The sequence below is a fragment of the Gouania willdenowi genome, chromosome 14 (genome assembly GCF_900634775.1).
Source record: "Gouania willdenowi chromosome 14, fGouWil2.1, whole genome shotgun sequence".
Lineage (NCBI taxonomy): Eukaryota > Metazoa > Chordata > Actinopteri > Blenniiformes > Gobiesocidae > Gouania > Gouania willdenowi.
Genome location: NC_041057.1, coordinates 33,008,432 through 33,030,513, shown reverse-complemented (window position 1 = coordinate 33,030,513; position 22,082 = coordinate 33,008,432). Strand labels below are relative to the sequence as shown.

At 41.2% G+C, this 22,082-nt stretch overlaps 1 protein-coding gene across 1 annotated transcript; it reads right to left on the bottom strand.

The window, feature by feature from the left end:
- Positions 1-2,229: 2,229 nt before the first annotated feature.
- LOC114475616 (solute carrier family 13 member 5-like) lies at positions 2,230-19,942 on the bottom strand. The gene is made up of 13 exons (XM_028466595.1): positions 19,786-19,942; positions 17,718-17,846; positions 16,872-17,008; positions 15,811-16,013; positions 12,170-12,292; positions 11,867-12,053; positions 10,463-10,585; positions 10,179-10,391; positions 6,587-6,687; positions 3,320-3,441; positions 2,966-3,127; positions 2,647-2,784; positions 2,230-2,430 (listed from the first exon to the last, which is right to left on the bottom strand). Exons 1-13 carry the CDS (start codon positions 19,897-19,899, stop codon positions 2,302-2,304), a joined length of 1,881 nt encoding a protein of 626 aa, XP_028322396.1. The 5' UTR covers positions 19,900-19,942; the 3' UTR covers positions 2,230-2,301.
- Between the last annotated feature and the right edge of the window lie 2,140 nt (positions 19,943-22,082).

Below are 22,082 nucleotides of genomic sequence, written 5' to 3'. Positions count from 1 at the left end.
ATAATTGCATTAAACAAAAAAAAGACATTCAGAAAATATGAAAAACAGAGTTACATATATATATATATATATATATATATATATCCACACATATGAATGGAAATGTTTGCACAAATCAACATTGAGTTACACATAAAAATATATATATACTTTTATTTTCCTTCATTTTTCAAACCAAACCTAATTTGACTAACCTTAAGAGGTTTATAACCAGAATCATGACCAGATTTCAATCCTGTAATAAATTAAAAAAACATTTTTGGTTACACAAAATGAAAGCACAGTCAAATCAATAATAAACATTTGATGAAAATAAATCATTACCCAATATAAATATTTAACATTTTTAAAATGAATTTCTTAGCAATAACAAACATTACAACAAAATCCGAAAAAATATCTTTTAAAAGATAGTTTCATCTAAAAAATTAAACATAATTGAATGTAATGTGCTGCACAGTAACTGCTCATCCAATATTTGACAGAATTGCATTTCAGAAGTTTTTATGTTTTAGACTTTAAGAGCAAACCAAGTTTAATGATGAATTGATCTCTTACTCAACAAAATTGCTTCTGGATTCCATTAAATCAACAACAGAAAAAATACCTCTATATTCAGTGTAACACAGACTTCCTACCAAACACATTATTCCAAATTCTGTAGCGAACATTATGTCTCTAAACTCCAGTAGAAGAGAACCTGGTGGTGAAATTTGAACAATTTGAATCACTTTTTAATCGAAATTAAATTCCAGCACCCTAAAAGAAAAAAAAAAAAAAAAAAAACATTATGAGAATATCAAACCAAAAATAATTAAAATGCTTAATTTCACCAAATAACATTAAAACTCTCCTGTGTTATTGTTTTTATCAAATTTTCTGATACTGCTTCAGAAAAGGATGGAAATGTAAATCTAGTGATTTGACTTTCATCAATAAAACCTGTTTAAAAACAGAAACGTTGACTTGTAAGGAAGAATTTAACACAAATTCATTTTTCTTCTTTAAGAGTAAATAAATGATGAGGTCTTGGCTGTTGTTCGTCTTGGCTGTAAATTAAAATTTTAATGATTATGGGCAGGGCTCCTGGAGCAGTCAAGACACACCCATACACTCTCTAACATCACCAAAGAACAGTTTCTATGCTATGCTAACTAGCTACTCAACACTCACTATAGCTCTCTATTCACAATTACCTGAATCCAACCACCTCGACACAGATTGCAAAGTCAACAGAATACGTTGTTTGATAGTTGTTGTTTAAAAAAATAAATAAAAAAATAATAATAATTATTATTATTATTATTAACAAATTGATATACATTAATCAAAACACAATATACAACGTTGACAATCAAAAACCAAACAGAAAATAAACTAAAACCAAAATAAATTGGAGGTCACTCAAGACACAAATTTCCAGTAATTTGGTAAATCTTGGCAGCAAGTTTAGGATACGCAAACCTAATATTTATAAATATTTGTTTTAATTCATTTAAAAATGTTAATAAAAAAAGGTTTTTAAATATCTGCATTTATGCATTAAAACAAATACCATAAATAAAATAGGGTTGTGCAACGAAATATTTACCTTTATCTTTGAATTTAAAATGAACCAAAGTCCTCGATCATCTGTCATTTGTTGAATTTAAGGCTGCCGAGTGGTCACCATGGTGACCGACTGTCGTAAAATTAGGACCAGATGTAGACGCGTTTCACACGTGTATCGCAAAATTGTGATTGTAATAGCCAGGTTTCAACCCATAGAGGGCATTATACAACAAAATATGCCAAAGTGCCATACTTTGAATAAAATGTTAACAAATACATTTGTTCTCAGCAGAAAAAAGTGGTTTATCGTTTTCAGAGTTCACCCTTAGCGCAATTTTTTCATCTTTGGGTAATATTCACACACCCAAATAGCTGACTGTACCTTTCACTGCTTTTGAACTCCATTTTTTGGATGAGCAGCGTATAATAAATAAGAGGTTTCCTATAAGGTGTTGGATACGTTGGAAGGCTAACCCCCCCCCACATACACAGACACGTTGGATGGCTAACCCCCCCACACCGACACAGACACATTGGATGGCTAACCCCCCCCCACCCACACACTCTCACAGCCACGTTGGATGGCTAACCCCCCCCACACCGACACAGACACGTTGGATGGCTAACCCCCCCCACACACACACACTCACACAGCCACGTTGGATGGCTAACCCCCCCCCACACACACACACACTCACACAGCCACGTTGGATGGCTAACCCCTCCACACACAGACACAAACATGTTAGACTACACAGGTGTTGTGACATTGGCCCATGATGGAAACGAGTCCAGGTGAAACAGGAAACGTCCCCAGCTGTTTATGGCCAGAGTGATGCAGCAGATCCCGATGATGTTCATCACCACACCAGTTTTAGCCTGTAGGGACAGTGATAGTTAGCAAAATTGAAAATTATAGTAAAGTATGTCACAAACACAATATTTAGTGGGTAGAGCGAGACATGAAACCAAGAAGCACTGAGCATTGCTTCTTGGTTCTTTGTGGTATTTCATGTTAGTTCATATTTCTGCAGTGATAAAACTGATGTTAATGAGGCACATTTTAGTGGTTGTGCTGCAGGATTCCAGACTCACCATGTCAGAGACTTTGAGGAAACCGCTGGAGAAGACAATGGCGTTGGGGGGCGTGGCCACTGGGAGCATGAATGCCATTGAGGCACTGAGTGTGCAGGGAATCATCACGTAGAGTGGATTTAGGCCAATGGACTGGGACTGACACACACACACACACACACACACACGCACGATAGATGTAAATGATCTGAGAAAGGTGTGTTTCTGTGTTGTGAGCACTTTGTTGTTTTAAAAGTGTTCTCATATAACAATGAAGTGCAGTCATTATTCTTGTCATTAAAATGATGACTGCACTTTTTAAACTTTAATAGTTAATTACCATAGAGGCCAGGATGGGCAGAAAAAGCGTTGCCGTGGCAACGTTACTAGCGCACTCTGTAAAGGTGGCAACGAGGAGGCAGAGGATGACAGCGATGGCCGACGGAGGGATGGAGTGAAGAGGAGTCATCTGAGCTCCAAGCCAGCGGGACAGACCAGACTCCTGAGTAAGATGACGGACAGACAGACAGACAGACAGACAGACAGACAGACAGACAGACAGACATAATGAAAACAGGGCCACAAAATGTAAACAAGCAGACACAGCTTAAAAGTTCCAGAACTTGTAGATTACTCGTCCAGATCTGATCAGATCCAGTTGGTTCCAGTCTCATCTGACCCTCTGTGGACTCACCTCACTTCCTTTGGCGAGGGTGAAGCCGCCGCCCAACAACAGCACGATGTTCCACGGCATCTTCTTCTGGGTCACCTGCCAGGTGAGCAGAGGAGGGGCGGAGTCTCTGCGCGACAACGAGTCTGACACACAAATCAACACAAACCACCCTGAGTCTTTAATGTACATGTGTGTTACCTGTTTGTGTGTTTTCTTTCATTGTGTTAACTGTTTACTTGTGTGTTGCCTATAGCGTCTGTTAGCTGTGTGTGTTAGCTCTCTGTTAGCTGTGTGTGCTAGCTCTCTGTTAGCTGTGTGTGTTAGCTCTCTGTTAGCTGTGTGTTAGCTCTCTGTTAGCCGTGTGTGTTAGCTCTCTGTTAGCCGTGTGTGTTAGCTCTCTGTTAACTGTGTGTGTTAGCTCTCTGTTAGCTGTGTGTTAGCTCTCTGTTAACTGTGTGTGTTAGCTCTCTGTTAGCTGTGTGTGTTAGCTCTCTGTTAGCTGTGTATGTTAGGTCTCTGTTAGCCGTGTGTTAGCTTTCTGTTAGCAGTGTGTGTTAGCTCTCTGTTAGCTGTGTGTGTTAGCTCTCTGTTAGCCGTGTGTTAGCTCTCTGTTAGCCGTGTGTGTTAGCTCTCAGTTAGCCGTGTGTGTTAGCTCTCTGTTAGCTGTGTGTGTTAGCTCTCGTTAGCTGTGTGTGTTAGCTCTCAGTTAGCCGTGTGTTAGCTCTCTGTTAGCTGTGTGTGTTAGCTCTCTGTTAGCCGTGTATGTTAGCTCTCAGTTAGCCGTGTGTGTTAGCTCTCTGTTAGCTGTGTGTGTTAGCTCTCGTTAGCTGTGTGTGTTAGCTGTTTCTGTGTTAGCTGTATCTATAGGGTTGCCACCTTTCAGAAAAGAGAATAAGGGACTCCCACGGACCCGTGAACCCAATCCTCAAAAACTGAAACATTGTGACATAGAACAGTGTTTCCCAAAAGTTATTGCCCTATGTATCCCTTAGCTCATATTATACATGATTCATTTGAGTCTGCAGGCTCATCTAAACTCTTTCCGTGTCTCGTCCAACATTACCTTGAATTTAGGCCTTTTATACATTTATTTCTGATGTTTTGCTTGTTTTAAAAAATTGAAGTTGACCTTTTGGTGTATTTTAAAGAGTTGTAGCAAAAAATATTGATGGATGAGAAAAAAAGTCTGTAATGTTTAAAAAATAACCTGAATTATTGTACCTCCTGAAAGGTGTTCAAGCATCCCTCGGGGTACATGGACCCAGGTTTGGGAACCACTACAATATACAGAAATCTCTACAAACATTAACCTGGATAAATGTTTATTTATTAATTTAATGTTTACCTATCAGTAGGATTTGTTCATTAAAAGGCCATACATAATATGCCAATTTATATTGGCTAATTCTACTATAAAAATACATGATTTTTCATTTGACTTTAAAACCTTCACATTTTAAACATTAAATCAAATCCCAGTAGTCTATTAAATCAATCCAACCATGATATGCATTACTGTATCAGCCTCAGGAGATGATGGATGTATGAAGAACATCTATAATAGTTAAGGTTAGGGTTTATATCTAAAGCTGGACATTTTCAGGGTCTGAGCAGTGCGTGTGTGTGTGTGTGTGTGGCTGACATGTCTAATGTAGTATTGTTTTAGTCTTTTTCGCAAATATGGAACAAACAGTGTTCTGTTTAGGCTCAGTACGGGATGCACCATTTAATGGCCAAATAAGGAATGATTTCATATTTTAAGGGATGGTTGGCAGCCCTAGCTGTATTTGCGTTAGCGGTGTCTGTGTTCTCTGTGTCTGTGTTAGCTTTATCTGTGTTAGCGGTGTCTGTGTTCTCTGTGTCTGTGTTAGCTTTATCTGTGTTAGCGGTGTCTGTGTTCTCTGTGTCTGTGTTAGCTTTATCTGTGTTAGCGGTGTCTGTGTTCTCTGTGTCTGTGTTAGCTTTATCTGTGTTAGCGGTGTCTGTATTCTCTGTGTCTGTGTTAGCTTTATCTGTGTTAGCGGTGTCTGTGTTCTCTGTGTCTCTGTTAGCTTTATCTGTGTTAGCGGTGTCTGTGTTCTCTGTGTCTCTGTTAGCTTTATCTGTGTTAGCGGTGTCTGTGTTCTCTGTGTCTGTGTTAGCTTTATCTGTGTTCTCTGTGTCTGTGTTAGTGGTGTCTGTGTTCTCTGTGTCTGTGTTAGCTTTATCTGTGTTAGCGGTGTCTGTATTCTCTGTGTCTGTGTTAGCTTTATCTGTGTTAGCGGTGTCTGTGTTCTCTGTGTCTCTGTTAGCTTTATCTGTGTTAGCGGTGTCTGTGTTCTCTGTGTCTCTGTTAGCTTTATCTGTGTTAGCGGTGTCTGTGTTCTCTGTGTCTGTGTTAGCTTTATCTGTGTTAGCGGTGTCTGTGTTCTCTGTGTCTGTGTTAGCTTTATCTGTGTTAGCGGTGTCTGTGTTCTCTGTGTATGTGTTAGCTGTTTCTGTGTTAGCGGTGTCTGTGTTCTCTGTGTTTGTGTTAGCTGTTTCTGTTTTAGGGGTGTCTGTCACAACCGAATGCAACGCGTCTACATCCGGTCGGCCTATTTTACGGCAGTTCGTGTACTACTAAGTTAAATGTTGTGTATTGTGTTTTTATCTGTTTTTTTCTCTCCTAATAAACAATTAAAAACACCACAAAACAGTCACATATTTAAATGTGTTCTATTGAAATATTTAACAAATGTCGTATGGTCAGTTTACATTGAAATGTGATGTTCCAGCAGCTCTGTCGTAAATATTGTGAGTGAAGGAAGTGACATGGTCTACGCGCATGGATTGAAAGGATCTGAAAGGATCTGCTCCGTGAAAAGATTAGGTAGTGACAGTGTCTGTGTTCTCTGTGTCTGTGTTAGCTTTATCCACGTTAGCTGTATCTGCGTTAGCTGTGTGTGTTAGCTGTTCCTGCGTTAGCTGTGTGTGTTAGCTGTATCTGCGTTAGCTGTGTGTGTTAGCTGTTCCTGCGTTAGCTGTGTGTGTGCTAGCTGTTTCTGTGTTAGCGGTTTTTGTGTTAGCTGTAACTGGATTTAGCTGTGTGTGTGTTAGCTGTATCTATGTTAGCTGTGTGAGTTAGCTGTATCTGCGTTAGCTGTTTGTGTTATCTGTTTCTGTGTCCGCTGTGCGCGTGTTAGCTGTATCTTTGTTAGCTGCGTGTGTGTTAGCTGTTCCTGTGTTAGCTGTGTGTGTGTTAGCTGTATCTGTGTTAGCTGTATCTGTGTTAGCTATGTGTATGTTTCTCTCTTAACTGTGTGTTACCTGTTTGTTTCCTCCAGAAACACAGAAATCTTGGCGGCTCGGAGGGAAACACAAACAGCAAAATAGCAATAAAGAGCGCAACGGTTGCATCGGTGACAAACCTGCGGAGAAACAAAAAACATATTCTTTTAAAAAACTTAGATAACGGATTAAGCCAGGATTTACCCTTTATCCTATATGATACTTTACAAAGCTGGGTTCCATTAGTTACCATGAAGATTTATTTTTTGCAGCTAGCCTGTTCCCGACCAGGCTAACAAGCAGGCATAAGTTTAAAACCTACCATGGCAGGAAGGTATAAATTAATCAGCAAAAATACGTTTTGATACCATTTGGCTTTAAAATAAAGGTGTTTTGTATTTACCTATATTTGTCCATAAGTGACCCATTAAACACTGATTAGTACGTGACTTGTGGGTCCTGACCTACGAGGAGAACGTGTCTGTTTAAAGATCTAACAATACCAGAGACCTTCAGTGAATAAACAGGAACAGGAAGTAATGAAATTGTGCGTAGGCACAGAGTAAAGGACAAAGTGACTCCTTGTCCTCAACAAATGTCAACAGATGGTTAGTGCCAGGAAATAACTTTGTAAATAAAATGGAATTATCGGAAATGAACTAATAGGACCAAACTTGAATGAGTTTCGTAAATCAAACTGAATGATGTTCGTCAGAACAAACAGATCGATGACTGACATCATATGAACCCTCACAGAGTTTATGAAAGGAGGAAAGCAGGTGAAAGGGTAGGGGGCGGAGCCAGATGGACGGACAGACGTGGTTCCTTTGATCCTGAGGTTGTTGGGTTTGGATGTGGGACAGGTTGTGTGTTTCCTCTTTGCCTTTGGTTCCTGTTTGTCCAAGTTTCTGAGGTTTTTGACCTCAGGTGAAGTCATTTGGCTGAACTTGTTTCCACTCATTGACGTGGGAGCAGAGCTGAAGAAGTCTAAAAGTTCATACCAGAACAACACACATACTTTGGATTGAGTTGAACTTCATCACATTGGAGACAAACGACTTCTCAGAGAATTGCAACTTAGTTTTTCTGTTTAATTCAAGTCAGTTTTTTTCATACAACACCAAGCACATCACAAGCTGTGTTTCCATTACAGTTTTTCACAAAAAACAAGCAATATTTCTAATGTTTCCACAAATTATAATTGCACTTTGAATGTGTTTCCATTGAAGGTTGTTTTGGGCACGAGCTGTCTGTTTGTTTGCTGTCTAATGTGGCAGTAATCATTTTTAAGTATAATGCTAAGAAATGTCTCGGTCTCCTTTTCTGTCCACACGTATCCACGTCACATCCTGTGACCAGCTATGTCACGTTCTGTGACGTGTAATTGCGAAACAAGTGTTTCCATTGCACTTTTGCAATACATTTCAGTAGCTGCGTTTCCATTACCTTTGGAAACGCAGTAATGGAAACACCTGAATTTCTAAAAACACTCAAATATCGCTCAAAAGTGTTTTTACGCTTTCATGAGTAGGTTTTTCAGGCTTTCCGATATTGAAATGTGTCGCTAAAACGCTATAGAAACCCTTTTTCCGCAAATACACATCACAGAACGTGACGTACCTTGTCACATGACCACTTCTCTCCGAGAAAACATGGCGCAGAAGAGGAGACAAGACATTTCTTAGCCTTATACTTTAAAATTATTACTGCCGCATTAGATGTGAAACAACAAAGGAATATGGAGTGTAATAAGGAGGTTTTGAGCATCTGTCTTTTTGTAAGCGAAAAAGTCAGTCACGTACACGTGGTGTTGCAAAAAATGGTGTACGTAAAAGCACACTGCTGCTTCAGTGGTATCACCAACTTTCCTGGGTCCAACAAAAAAAGATCCGTCAACTTAGCTGGACTCAGACCTGGCAGAGCTTTTGAGTACATATGAGTGCTGACATTGAAACATAAGTAACAGCAGCTTTAAATGGACGTCACAAGTAACACAATGTCTGTAAGCTGAGCAAAGTACTTAGATTTATATACATTTTTGTTAAACCTGTAGTCTTTAATTGATTAGAAAAAAAGAAAACCTGGATGTCCCGGACAGGACCTGAAAAGATGACATGTCCAAGTGAAAGAGATGTTTGTAACAACTTTTTGATAACCTTTTCATAACTGCTCAGTTAATATTAAGTAACAGATGATACGAGTCAAATAATTGGGTTTTCTCTGACTGCTTTGGTTTCCCCATATCTGAAACCTTAGTCTGAAGTGATTTGTAATTACAGAACTCTCTCATGGTCAGACTGTCCTAAGCAGGCCAGATACCATTGTACACTGATTCATTCACCGAAGTCTCTGCCTGAGGAGGCTCTGCTATGTTATGACTACCGCTATCAGCAACAGACATAACACTGAGAGCACTGAACAGCAGCAGATTTACTGAGGCACACACACTGAAAGTTTGTTTACCTCCAAATCCCAGACCGGTCTGTTCACCCAAAAACCTTTGACCTACTGGTTTAACTGGTAACTAAAGCTGCCTGCTGTTAATAATAATGTTTTTAGATACTTCCAAAGCTTGTCTTCTAAAGATGAACATCTAAATATTAATGGAACATTGTTCCATTGCTGTGTATAAATTACGCAGCTGATCAGCTGATTCTGGCCTGCGAGTTTTACGGTCAAAACATAGAGAGAAAGACACAGGAGGTCACTGGAGCGGTGTGTCCAGAGCATCCATGGAGCTCCACGCACAATAACTCTCCACACCAGACTCCACACGTGCCGCCTCGGGTGTCTAGCTCTTTCTCTCCCTCACACACTCTGCATTTTCTTATTCAGTGGCTGTTAATATTGACTATTGTTTTATTTTCTAAAAAAATATTATACTAGAAAAGTTAACTGGAGGTTTTTTTCTCCATCTCCGCTATGTTTTGTGTCAACATTCAGTGCAGCAATGATCTCTGTGTGAGTTTGCACCTGCCTGTGGGTCAAACTAAATTCGGCGCATAAAACAGTCACCGCAAACAGTTCCTTGTTGATGAATTGCAATGAGCCCACTGCATTAATTTATTTGCATGTTCCCCTCCCATTTTTTTGCTCCCCTTGTGAGATTCGCCTACTTTATATATTCATCAGAAGGGAACACGCTAAATGGATTGAGGGCACATTGTGACACGCAGTCCTGATTCCCTGGGTTTTGTACCCCTTAATAGCGTGTGACGTGACATTTGCTCTTGTTTCAATACCTCTAAACCTTTAGTAAATCCGCCCCTGAGAGTGCTGAACAGCAGCAGATCTACTGAGGCACACACACTAAAGGTTTGTTAACCTCTGAGATCCCAGACTGGTCTGTTTCCAAAAATCCTTAATGACATAATGAACCCTGTCTCTCACCACCCTAAAGCTGGACTCCGTCTCATTCATCAAAACTGCCGTGCTTCCACTGTGATGCCCTTTCAGTGTAAAAGTCTTGAACAGGATCTGATGGAGTGTTCAGCACCTGTTTTTTGAAGCCAAAGGGAGAACCAGCACCTGCTTTCAGACACGCCCCTTCTGTTTACAGAGATTTTCCCTTTTAATGGTGACACACGTTTCCACCTACAGGATAGTTTTTTAATCTTTCATTGCTACTCACTCTGCATCGCTGTTGAAGGTGGTGGTTGCCCAGCCAGCCATAAAACGTGGGTCTCGTGTGAACCACAGCGCCACCATGAGGCTGAAGAGAGCCAGGACACTGGCCTCGCCATAGGTCATGCTCCCCAAGCGTCTGTGCTCCTCCTGGATGACTTCGTACGCGGCTCGCTCCTTCTCTGATGGCGTCTTTCCACATCCCCACGTCTTCTTCAGGCTGCAGACAGGAAGTGAAGATGAGGACACCACCAGCTTACTAAATTAGCTACTAGTTAGTGGGTCACTCACTTGCAGCCAATGTAGAGGAACTGCAACCAGAACCAGGCCAGTGTGAGTGTAAGCAGCATTATGGGAAAGGAAAACGCAAACCAGGAAGCAAAGTTTATCACATCTCCATTATGAGGGAAGAGTCTGGAACAAACACACAGTTTACTCATTAGTTAATGACTTGTTGATAACAGTTCATAAATAGTTTATACCCAAGCCTATGGAAGTTAACAGTCATCAGATCGTGTAGCTTAGTAAATACAACTTGACCAAATACAACAAGTCATCTAATGGCACAACAATGTAAATATACATCAATAATGATGGATGTCTTAGTTGAAGAACAACCTTCAACCCTCAGTAAGGCCACATCTAAGTAAGGTAAGCTGGTTCAAAGGCTACGTTCACACTGCAGGCAAATGTGACCCAAAGTCGATGTTTTTGCTCATATACGACCTGTATCTGATCTGTCAAAGACAGTCTAAACAAGGCAATTCCAATTTTTTTCAATTCCGACCCAGGTCACTTTCATATGTGGTCCTAAATCCGATACGTATCCAATTTTTTGCAATGCGACTGCAGTCTGGACGGCCAAGGCGCTTCCTATCTGACTCCTATGTCATCACCATGAGGAAACGTCATAATTCGAAGTCCCAGGAGAAGCTGCGTGAAAAAATAACACCCAAGTTATGAAGTGCTGATTTCTGTTGTAAAGAACATTTCTCAGCGCGACACACAATCGTACACTAGACCCCTCCATATATACATCCGTAAACACAATACGCACCTGGGTCACCTTAGGACTTCTTCTGCGCATGTGTGTTACTTCAGGGTCACATTCCGTTCATACTGCAAATTGAGTGAAGACGCATTTATTAATAATGCATTGGATTTTATATAGCGCTTTACATCGATGTACATACAGTAATTCTTTCACTCCACACACAGTGGTGGTAAGCTGCTATTGTAGCCACAACAGTCCTGGGGCAGACTGACAGAAACGAGGATGCCATAGTACACCATCTGTCCTTCTGACCACCACCCACACTGACACACACACCACATTCATACTAGGCAATGTGGGTAAAGTGCCTTGCCCAAAGACACAACGATAATGCACGAGTGGGATTCAAACCCCCAACCCTTCTGTTATTGGACAACCCACTCTACCACTGAGCCATGGCCGCGCATATAAATATGTAACATGAACGATTACACAAAAACCGTCATGTTAGAATCTGCTGCTGACAGAACTCTATCCAATCAGAGGCTCCCAGTTATTTCAAAGGGAAGAAATGCTAAGTGAGTTTAAAATCAACCCAAAATGACCTTCACAAACCTTTGAGAAAGCGTTCAGAGCAGTAAACAGGAACGAGTGTGAGCTCAAAGGTTAGAGGATACCCGTGTATTTATGTGTCTTCTTACTGGTTCATCTGGCCCAGGAGGACCAGGTTGGGACCGGTTCCAGTCAGTGTTGCGATCCCTCCGATGCTGGCAGCGTAGCAAACACTCAGCAGGATGCCTTTACTCATCTTCTTCTTCTCCTCTTCATCACTCAGCTCTTCCAGCTCCATCTGACCAGACTCCAGAACGGCTGCAGGGTTCAGACTCACTAACCCCAATAAGTAAACATCAAATCTAAGAACTCTAAATACAGGACCATGATCGGGTCCCTGGTGTGTAAATGGTCCTTCAGGGTTCCTGCTCTGTGCTTTCAGTAGGATTTACCTGGACTGCTGGAGGGAACAGGTTTGTCTTGAGGTGTCCTTGAGGTGTCCTGTTTCTCTATCAAACCATCAGATGTTTCCTTCAATTCAGAGGACTCGTTCTCCTGATTCACCTGGCACACATCTGAAGAAAAATCACAAAAAAACAACTACACTGAGACAAAGACAGGACTACAAAGATGGAGGAGACAGGACAACAAAAATGGAGGATACCATTCTACGAAGACATTTGAGACAGGACTACAAAAATGGAGGAGATTCGGCTACAAATATGGAGGAGAGAGGACTACAAAGATGGAGGACACAGGACAATAAAGATGGAGGAGACAGGACTGCAAAGATAAAAGAAAGATGACGCCAAAGATGGAGGAGACAGGACTACAATAATAAGGGGACAGAAGAACAAAGATGGAGGAGACAGGACTACAATAATAAGGGGACAGAAGAACAAAGATGAAGGAGACAGGACAACAATGCTGAGGAGACAGCACAACACAAATGGAGGAGACAAGACTACAAAGATGAAGGATACAGGACAACAAAGATGGAGAGAGGAGACAGGACTTGCAAGAAAGAGGAGACAGGACTACAGATACGGAGGAGATAGAACAACAAAGACGGAGGAGACAGGACTACTAAGATGAAAAAGAGATGACTACAAACATGGAGAAGACAGAACTATGAAGAAAGAGGAGACAGGAAAACAATAGTGGAAGAGACTGGACTACAGAGATCTAGGAGAAAAAACAACAAAGCATTGCATTTCCAAAAATGTGGTGGCTGAAGGATCAATCAATCAATCAATCAATCAATCTTTATTTGTATAGCGCCAAATCATAACCAATGGTATCTCAAGGCACTTTACAGTAGAGCAGTCTTAAGGACGGACTCTTCATTTTATGGATACACACATTTGCATATATACGTATATACACATACATATGTATCCCACACCCAACATGAATTCATCATGGCGGCAAGGAAAACCTTCTGTTAAGCAGCAGGAACCTTGTGTGGATCCCATTCCTATGATGAACAGCCATCCACGTTATGCTGTGTTGGGTGTGTGCAGAGAAAAGGGTGGAGACAGAGCCGCTGAGTCTCTGTAACTCCACACTGAGGATCCCACGGACCTGCAAGACAAAAGCCAGAAGGAGTACAGGAGCAAACACACAAGGGAAGAGGCAGACATAGAGGGAGTGTTTGAAAGAGGAATGTGACCCTCTCCGGTCCCTCTCTAACCTAAATGACCTCTCTCTTAACGCCCTCTCCAACCTCTCTCCAACCGAGCATGCCAGACCCCCCCCCCCCCCGGCAGTCTATGCCTATTGCATCTTAATTATGAGCTATGAGCTGGTTCCTAACTAAAAGCTTTATCAAAGAGGAATGTTTTGAGCCTAACCTTAAAGGTAGAGAGGGTGTCTGCCCCCCGAACCGTGGTTGGTAGATGGTTCCAGAGAAGTGGGGCCTGATAACTGAAAGCTCTTCCTCCTATACTACTTTTAGAGACGAATGGAACAACGAGTAGTCCAGCATTTTGAGAGCGTAGTGTTCTGGGGGGATTGTATGGCACTACAAGCTCCTTGAGATAGACTGGTGCCTGTCCATTTAGGGCTTTATAAGTGAGAAGAAGAATCTTGAATTCTATTCTATATTTTATGGGAAGCCAATGCAGAGAGGCTAATACAGGAGTAATGTGATCTCTTCTCCTAGTTTTAGTCAGTACACGTGCTGCAGCATTTTGAACCAGCTGAAGTGTCTTAAGCGACTTGCTCGGGCAGCCTGCTAAAAGAGAATTACAATAATCCAGTCTAGAGGTAACAAAAGCATGGACTAGTTTTTCGGCGTCGCCCTGAGACAGGATAGATCTGATTTTAGCAATGTTACGGAGATGAAAGAAGGCAGTTCTTGAAGTTTGTTTTATGTGAGAGTTGAAGGATAAGTCCTGATCAAATAGAACCCCAAGGTTTCTAACAGTTGTGCTTTGTGCCAGAGTAATGCCATCTAGGGCAGTTAGGCTAGCATAGGTTTCTCTAAGGTGTCGCGGGCCCAGTACAATGACCTCAGTCTTGTCTGAGTTGAGAAGAAGAAGATTTTGGTCCATCCAGGCCCTAATGTCCTTTAGACAGGCCTCAAGTTTAGATAGCTGATTTGTCTCACCTGGCTTCATTGATACATACAGTTGGGTATCATCAGCATAGCAGTGGAAGTTAACAGAGTATTTTCTCATAACATTACCAAGGGGGATCATATAGATACAGAAGAGGATTGGACCTAGCACAGAGCCCTGAGGAACCCCGTAGCTTACTTTAGTGTACACAGAAGACTTATTATTCACGTGTACAAACTGGTACCTATCAGATAGGTAGGACTTAAACCAGTTTAGGGCAGTCCCTGTGATTCCAAGTAATATCTCTAATCTCTCTAGTAGAATATAGTGATCTATAGTGTCAAAAGCTGCACTAAGATCTAATAAAACCAGCACTGAGAGTCGTCCTTCATCTGAAGCCCAGAGTAGATCATTAGTTACTTTAACTAAAGCAGTCTCTGTGCTGTGTTGAGCTCTAAAACCTGACTGGAAGTCCTCGAACAGGCTGTTGTTTTGAAGAAATTCACAGAGCTGAGCTGCCACAACTTTCTCAAGAATCTTTGAAATAAAAGGAAGATTAGATATAGGCCTGTAGTTTGCTAAAGTGCTGGAATCAAGAGTAGGTTTTTTGAGAAGGGGTTTGATTACAGCTACTTTAAAGGACTGTGGCACGTAGCCTATTGATAGGGATATATTTATTGTCTCCAACAAAGATGGGCAGACTAGGGGAATAACTTCTTTAAACAGCTTAGTTGGGATCGGATCTGAAAGGCAGGTCGATGGTTTGGAGGATGAAATAATAGAGTTAAGTTCCTGAAGTCCTATATGTGTGAAACAGTTTAGGTTAGGCCTATTTACATTTAATGGTACAGCAGGCCCAGGTGAAGGCAGGGAGTGGCTAATTTTATCTCTAATCTTGTGAATTTTATCGTTAAAAAATGTCATAAAGTCCTCACAGCTGAGGGCTAGAGGAATCATGGGCTCAATAGAGCTCTGACTTTGTGTTAGCCTGGCTACAGTATTGAAAAGGTACCTCGGATTATTTTTATTTTCTTCAATTAGTGAGGAATAGTATGTAGATCGACTATGTCGTAAGGCTGTCATGTATTTACTATGGCTTTCTTGCCAAAGTATTCGTGACTCCTCTGTTTTATTGGAGCGCCACATTCTCTCTAATTTACGGGTTGTTTGTTTGAGTGTGTGAGTTTCAGAGCTAAACCACGGAGCTTTCCTCTGACGTTTAATGGTTTTTTCCCTCAATGGGGCAATTGAGTCCAAGGTGGATTTTAGTAGACTAGCAGAGCTATCGACAAGCAGATCCAGTTGAGAGGGGTTATAATTAATATCATAGTTATTTATTGGATGGTGCACTGAGTTTAAGGCAGCAGGAATGGCCTCTTTAAATTTAGCCACAGCACTGTTGGACAGATTTCTACTCGTAACTATTTTATTGCACAGTGCGAGATCCTCTAGGATAATGTTAAAAGATATTAAAAAGTGATCTGATAGCAGAGGATTTTCAGGATGAGGCCCCTGATCCAGGATCAGCTCACCTTTCTGTGGGAGCGTGATGATGGTTCTCTCCTGGTTTTCTCGCCCTTGAGCAAAGGCGCTCCTGCTGCTTTCAGGCTGAGTGGTGTTGTTGTGCAGCTGGTCCAGGACGGCCTGGACGATGGGAACCATCATGGCAGTGGTGGCAGTGTTGCTGATCCACATGGACAGGAAGGCCGTCACACCCATGAAGCCCAGCATCAGCCTGAGCCGTGGAGAAAAGGAGAAGATCAGAGAGAGGGGAAACTTTAAAGGCATCTGTAGGTTGATTGTAGACACCACAGAACGTCCTATTAAGATAAAACTTTATGAATCTATGTCAGATAAATCCTCAGGAACAATGACAAGGTGAGAAAAGTTAGATTTATTAACAAAAAAGTCAAAATGTAAAATCAAAATGAAAAAGGAATCAGTAATTTACAGTAGAAGAAACAAGAAGCAGATTAAACGTAACAGACATCTTTGCTCTCTTAAAGCAGATTTTTCAACAACAACAATAATAAGCTTTGCAGCTAACGGAGGAACAACAAGGCCTTCGTCTGGACCCCCCAAAAAGCTCAATATACTTTAACTTTTATTTTGAAATGGATTTGTTTAATCACACAGCAGAATGCTTGATAGGTTTAAATATGTTAAAGTCTTCTTCTGCCAGTCTTCTCACAGTTCAACTCTGTGGTTTGCTAGTAGACAATGAAGCAAAGAAGAAGAGCTCTCCTCAGGGGCCTTTACTTTCACTTGATGGCTGAAGTTAGAGAGTAATCAATGACGGTTGAAGACACACAAACCCTGAGGATAGAAGTCCTTTTGGGTGGGAGGCCTTCAACAGTCCACACACAGGGATGTTAAATATAGTTTGGAAATATATTTTAGCATCAATAAAATTAAATTACTCACAATTCCCAAGAAAACTTTTTAATTTTTGAATATTCCAAAAAATTCCTGGGTTGTGAAAACTTTAGCTTCTTGTCGCTCTGATGGATTATCGAGAAATCACTCGCATTAATAAACTTTCCTGAAGTCAAGGTTTTGCAGACAAACATCTGGAAACATCTGCTGCACTCACAGGGCAGGGCGCACTCCGACCAGCAGGAGGACTCTCAGAGCGATGCGTTTGTGTAGGTTCCAATGCTCCACGGCCACCGCCACCATCAGCCCCCCAACAAACAGCATGTTGGTGTCCTTCAGGTACTGCATGCACACCTGATGTCACACAGAGGTCAGTGGGCGGAGCAACACACACTGTAGACACTACACACACACACACATATATATACGTAGAGACTACATTAGCTGGTGCCTCTGATTAGAGTGATGGACCTACAGGGCGTCCATCTTGGTACAGGGCCACCTCCTCATACAGCGTAAGGGCTGACACTATTAAAGAGTCATAAATCACAAAATGTACATAATACGCATATGTTTTGCATGTTGCCTACGACATACATAGTTTTTTTTTTTCTTAACAAAACAGTAAAACTAGATGAAGTAATGCACTATCCTTTATAAAAGCTGCTAACTTTAGGGTTGTACACACATGTAAAACTCTTACATCAAAATATATTTGTCTTCTTTCAGGTCTTTGCAGAATCTGGAAATAAATGTCAATAAATGTCGTTCGTTAATACGCTAACCCTACCAAACCCACTAGATCCCTCCACCTAACCCAAAAATGCCAACATAGCTCCAAAGGTGTCATTATTAATTGAATGACATTTAATGACAGCTTAATGAGAACTTAATGTCAGCCTTATGTATAAAACTTCAAGTTAAGTGTTACCAATAATCCTAATGATTAAAATGAGTTAGAAAGTACAGCTTTTTGTTGTCAATATTAGTTGATGCTGGTTATACTGACCCCTGGAACAAAACGATGGCATGACCTGTGTGTGTGTGTGTGTGTGTGTCCTACATCTTTGGACTCCATGATGCCCAGCACAGGGAACAGGACAGTTGGCAGCAGTGCCGTCACAGCCAGAGGAAGAACCTCAGTGCACCAATAAATCGCCATGAGTGCGATAACGTATGCACACGCCCCTTCCTGCACCAACACAAACATACAGTCTCTGTTTGAATCTCTAACCACAATTCACACAGTCAACACATTCATTTAGTTTGCGTACAAATATAAATGGCTTCTGGGAAGAAGTCCTAGGCTGTGTTGTAAATGATTCACTACAGTACTACTCATACTTAGTCTGATGTCTAAATGAGTATGCAGTAGTGCGTCATGATGCTCAGTGATCAGAGGCTAGCTGTTCTGTCTATGTGATATATACTAACAGTTAGGCGACACCTGTACAGTACCACACACACACAAGGCAAGGCATTTGGGGAGGGGATCACCAGATGCCTTCAAAAAACTAAGAAGATTTTCTGAATAATTTGAGCCCATTTTTGCTTATTTCACTTTTTCTTGCCATATTTTTTGCTCTTTGCACTTTCAAGACATTTTTGGCACTTATAAACCCTTTCTACCACTTTTCCCACCTAATGTTACATATGTTGACCTATTATTGTCACCATATTTCATGCTTATTTATTTTTTTTGCCAATTTAACCACATTCACAATTTGTCATGCCCATTATTTGCCAGTTTAATCTAATTGTTCCAATTTTTTTCCCGTTTTTGGCCACTTAAATTTGCAAAGTTTAACCAATTTCTGTTGTTTTTAATATCCCATTTGACCACTTTTTCCACCATCAATTTTAACCCAATTTGTTTCTGATTAGAATAAGGATTTACATCTTTAAGATGACTATACTGTATACTATGAGCCAAATAATGGTAAACTTCATGGATAACAGTGGATATTATTCACATAAATGTGGTTATCACAGATTCATAGAACAATGGACCATCATTTTGCTGACTTTATAGAGGAACCCCAAAAAGCTCTCCCCTTTATTTCCCCTTATAGATGACCTTGTGTCCACATGACTGTTCTCCATTGTCCTTGTCTGTGTTCAACCACATTCAGCTACAGTGGGGGTCTGGTCTCTGGCATCCTTAATTCGGGGGTCGCGGGCTGAAAAGGTTGAGAACCATTGGTCAAAGCGATTTGGAAAATTTTCTGGCTTTGTGTTCCCACCAAGTTATAGTAGGTATATTTTGGAATATCAATCCAGAACATCCCCAAAATCTTATCAGTTGTTCCATAATCCGTTTCAGATATGTCCTAAAACTTCAATAAATTCAGTCAATTACGTAGATTTTGAGTTGGACTGTCAACAGACAAATAAATAAGTAAATAATGCAGACACTTTGGTGGATGTAGTAGTAAATTTAATAGTAAATGGATGTAATAGTAAACAAGCTAGTTATTAACCTTGTCACAGTTTCATATTTGTGCCACAGAATGACCCCCCCTATGGTTTCACACGTGCACGGACCTGGCCCAGTCTGCTAGTGAGTGCACCCTACAACCCTGGGTATTCTGCTTAGTTTCTACCTACACACACCTGCTCCTACTCACTGCTCCACGTCTGCATACCACTCATTTTACAGCTTTTTGTGGTTGTTTCTAAAGTCTGCCTCTTTGATCTGATGGCCTGTTCACAACCTGGTTGAACCAGGTGGATTTTCCGGGTCAATGAACCCCGGCACGTTAAAGCAAGCTAAAGATGGATCTTTAAATACACATAGAGAAAGACAAATAGACACAAACACTCACAGAGACACACAAACACATGCTGTAGTGATTAGGTGAGTGTCCATCAATGAGTTACTCAGAGTGGACACACACACTCACTGAATGGGTGAATGGGGGACATTAAACAGTTTAAACAGGTAGTACCTGGGGTTTTACTTGTTTTTTCTGGTTCTCGTGGCTAGACTAGTGGTTATCGTTAGACTATTTAGTCCAGGTTAACTGTTTTTGTTTTTATGTTGAGGTGGAAAGGTTAAGGTGATAGTCTGGTTAAACAGTTAAGTGTGTTAGTGTGGTGGGATTGGTGGTGTCAGTAGTTGGTGGACTGACCTTAGTGCTGAGGGCGAGCGGCAGCAGAACCAACGGACTGAGCAATAGAACCATCAACCCCTTCAACCTCCAAACCTTCTGCAACATCTTCATTCTCACTGGAAGGACTGACATGATGAGCACTGTGCTGATGAAGAGGAAGCTGGAGAAAGAAAGACGAAACTTTTTCAAGACTGAGAGATGAAGTAATGTCTCTGCTCTGTATATGCTGGTAAACCGACTGCTCCACCAATGAGATGCTGAGCACGGTTCACCATTAAATATTAACCAAACACACACACATACACACACAGGTCATGACCTCTTTTTGTTCCATGGGTCAGTATAAAACAGAATCAACTAACACTAACAACAACGCTGTAATTGTGTATAATCACATGTATTTCCTGTTCTCTTCACCGTCTATGGCAAAAACAATCGAACAATCAAAACGATCTGAACATGCAGACTAAGGGTGTCCCCTTAACACATTTTAATACTTAACGTTGCAGTATGTAGAATTGTGAGATTTGTATAGAAACAACCACGCTCCACCCTCCCCTTCCTGTTTCCAAACCTGTCCCTTACCGGTAAACTCATGAACTGTGGAGCTTCTAGCAACTTTTTTCTCAACAGAGACTAGTGACAAATGTAGGGATTTTACCTTGTGTTATTGGAGATTTATCTCATTGTTTTAGGGTGTTTTCACACACAGGTGCGATTCAGGTGGTGAATCTGCATCATTGTTGCATTTGAACTACGTCACACAGGTCACCGATTGGACAGAATAATTCAACCTTGTGACGATGTGGCGCTGCCCTGTCACTACTGACGGTCGCGCCATCACGTCCTATATTTGGTTTATCTTCCTATGTTTTTCAAAGGAAATCCTAAAACAATCCCCGCAAAAAGTATTTAATAATAATTCAATGATTGATTGCACTTCTGGTAGTGTTGACCTTTGACAGCATGTGCAGGCAAGTGAAAAAAGAAAAAAAAAAAGAATAATAATTCAAAATTACCCATAATCACACGATGCCACAATCTGCGCTAATGCTCTACATAAACACAGAGATGGCTCCGCTCCGTCTCCACCTGTCAGCGTTCAGAGCGTCATGACACCGGTAACTTACTGGTAAGGATGTGTAATATGTGAAGATATGACAATATATACGCAGATAAACTAGAGCAGTCAAATGTGCAGCCATTGTTGATCATGTGAACAGTTTGGGAAAACAGAGATGAGTGAAATAATTGAATGATGTGGGAGAAAATTGGAAGGGAGTGAGGAAAAGTGACATGTTTTTGTGTGTGTGCTGACAAAGCAACTCTGAAAATGGATGGATGGATGGATGAATATGTGTGTGTTGCTGCTGGAGCACTGGGTTGTGAATGTGTGCTTGTGTCTGTTACCGAGACGGCAGGCACGCAGCAGCAGCGGCACAGCTGATGGAGTTGCTCCGTTACAGTAGCACTCCAATGTAAAGTCCTATGTTTGGTCTTGGTTGCTTTCTCACATGGTTAAAGACCGCACCATGCTTTGCTTGAGCCAAACTGAGACCTACATTTTTCAGAGGACCGGAGTTCGCTTGTTTGCTCCACCAGAATTTCAGTGACCTTTCACATATTGCAAAAAAAACAGGAGTAAAGAGGCGTGTGTGGAAGTACCTTTAGAGACTCTGGCATGAAAGCTTGTATCACTTGCTGCTGAGGACAGCATGAGGCTCACAGTTCCTTCTCTGCCACAAAACTCACACACAAGCAGCCGCAGTGATCCCAGCAGACAGACACTCCACATACAGACTGCATATGAATTGTGTTTGTTCTCTCCACCTTCGATATGATTCTCTTAGGTTTACAAGCGATTTATCCTGTCTGTTTTCACTCTCCCTCTGACTGCGATGTGGGGCAGACTGCATTCGGACTGAAAGTGGATCGTGTGCAGATCCGTGAGTCCGTTTTGTTTGTGCCTTTATTCTGTTTCTTCACCATGTTGGTTTTCCTTTTTCCTCCTGCTTTGCCATTTAACGGTTGTGTCTAACACCGCGATGAAGACTTCTGCTGAAACGTCCATTATTACACTTTTACTATTGATGATACGTGAATGCGCTTGACTTCAGTCGAGCAGCCAATAGTAACGCCCAAAACAGCTCATGGAGCTCTCTGTAAAAATATCTCTGATTCGCTGAAAACTAGCATCACGTTCCGGGATTTCTAAAGACTGAGTATAAAGCCAAGAGAAGTAGAAGATGTTCAGTGTCCACTCAGAACACTTTGAATTACAATATACTCAAAGATGATTATGGATTTATGACCAA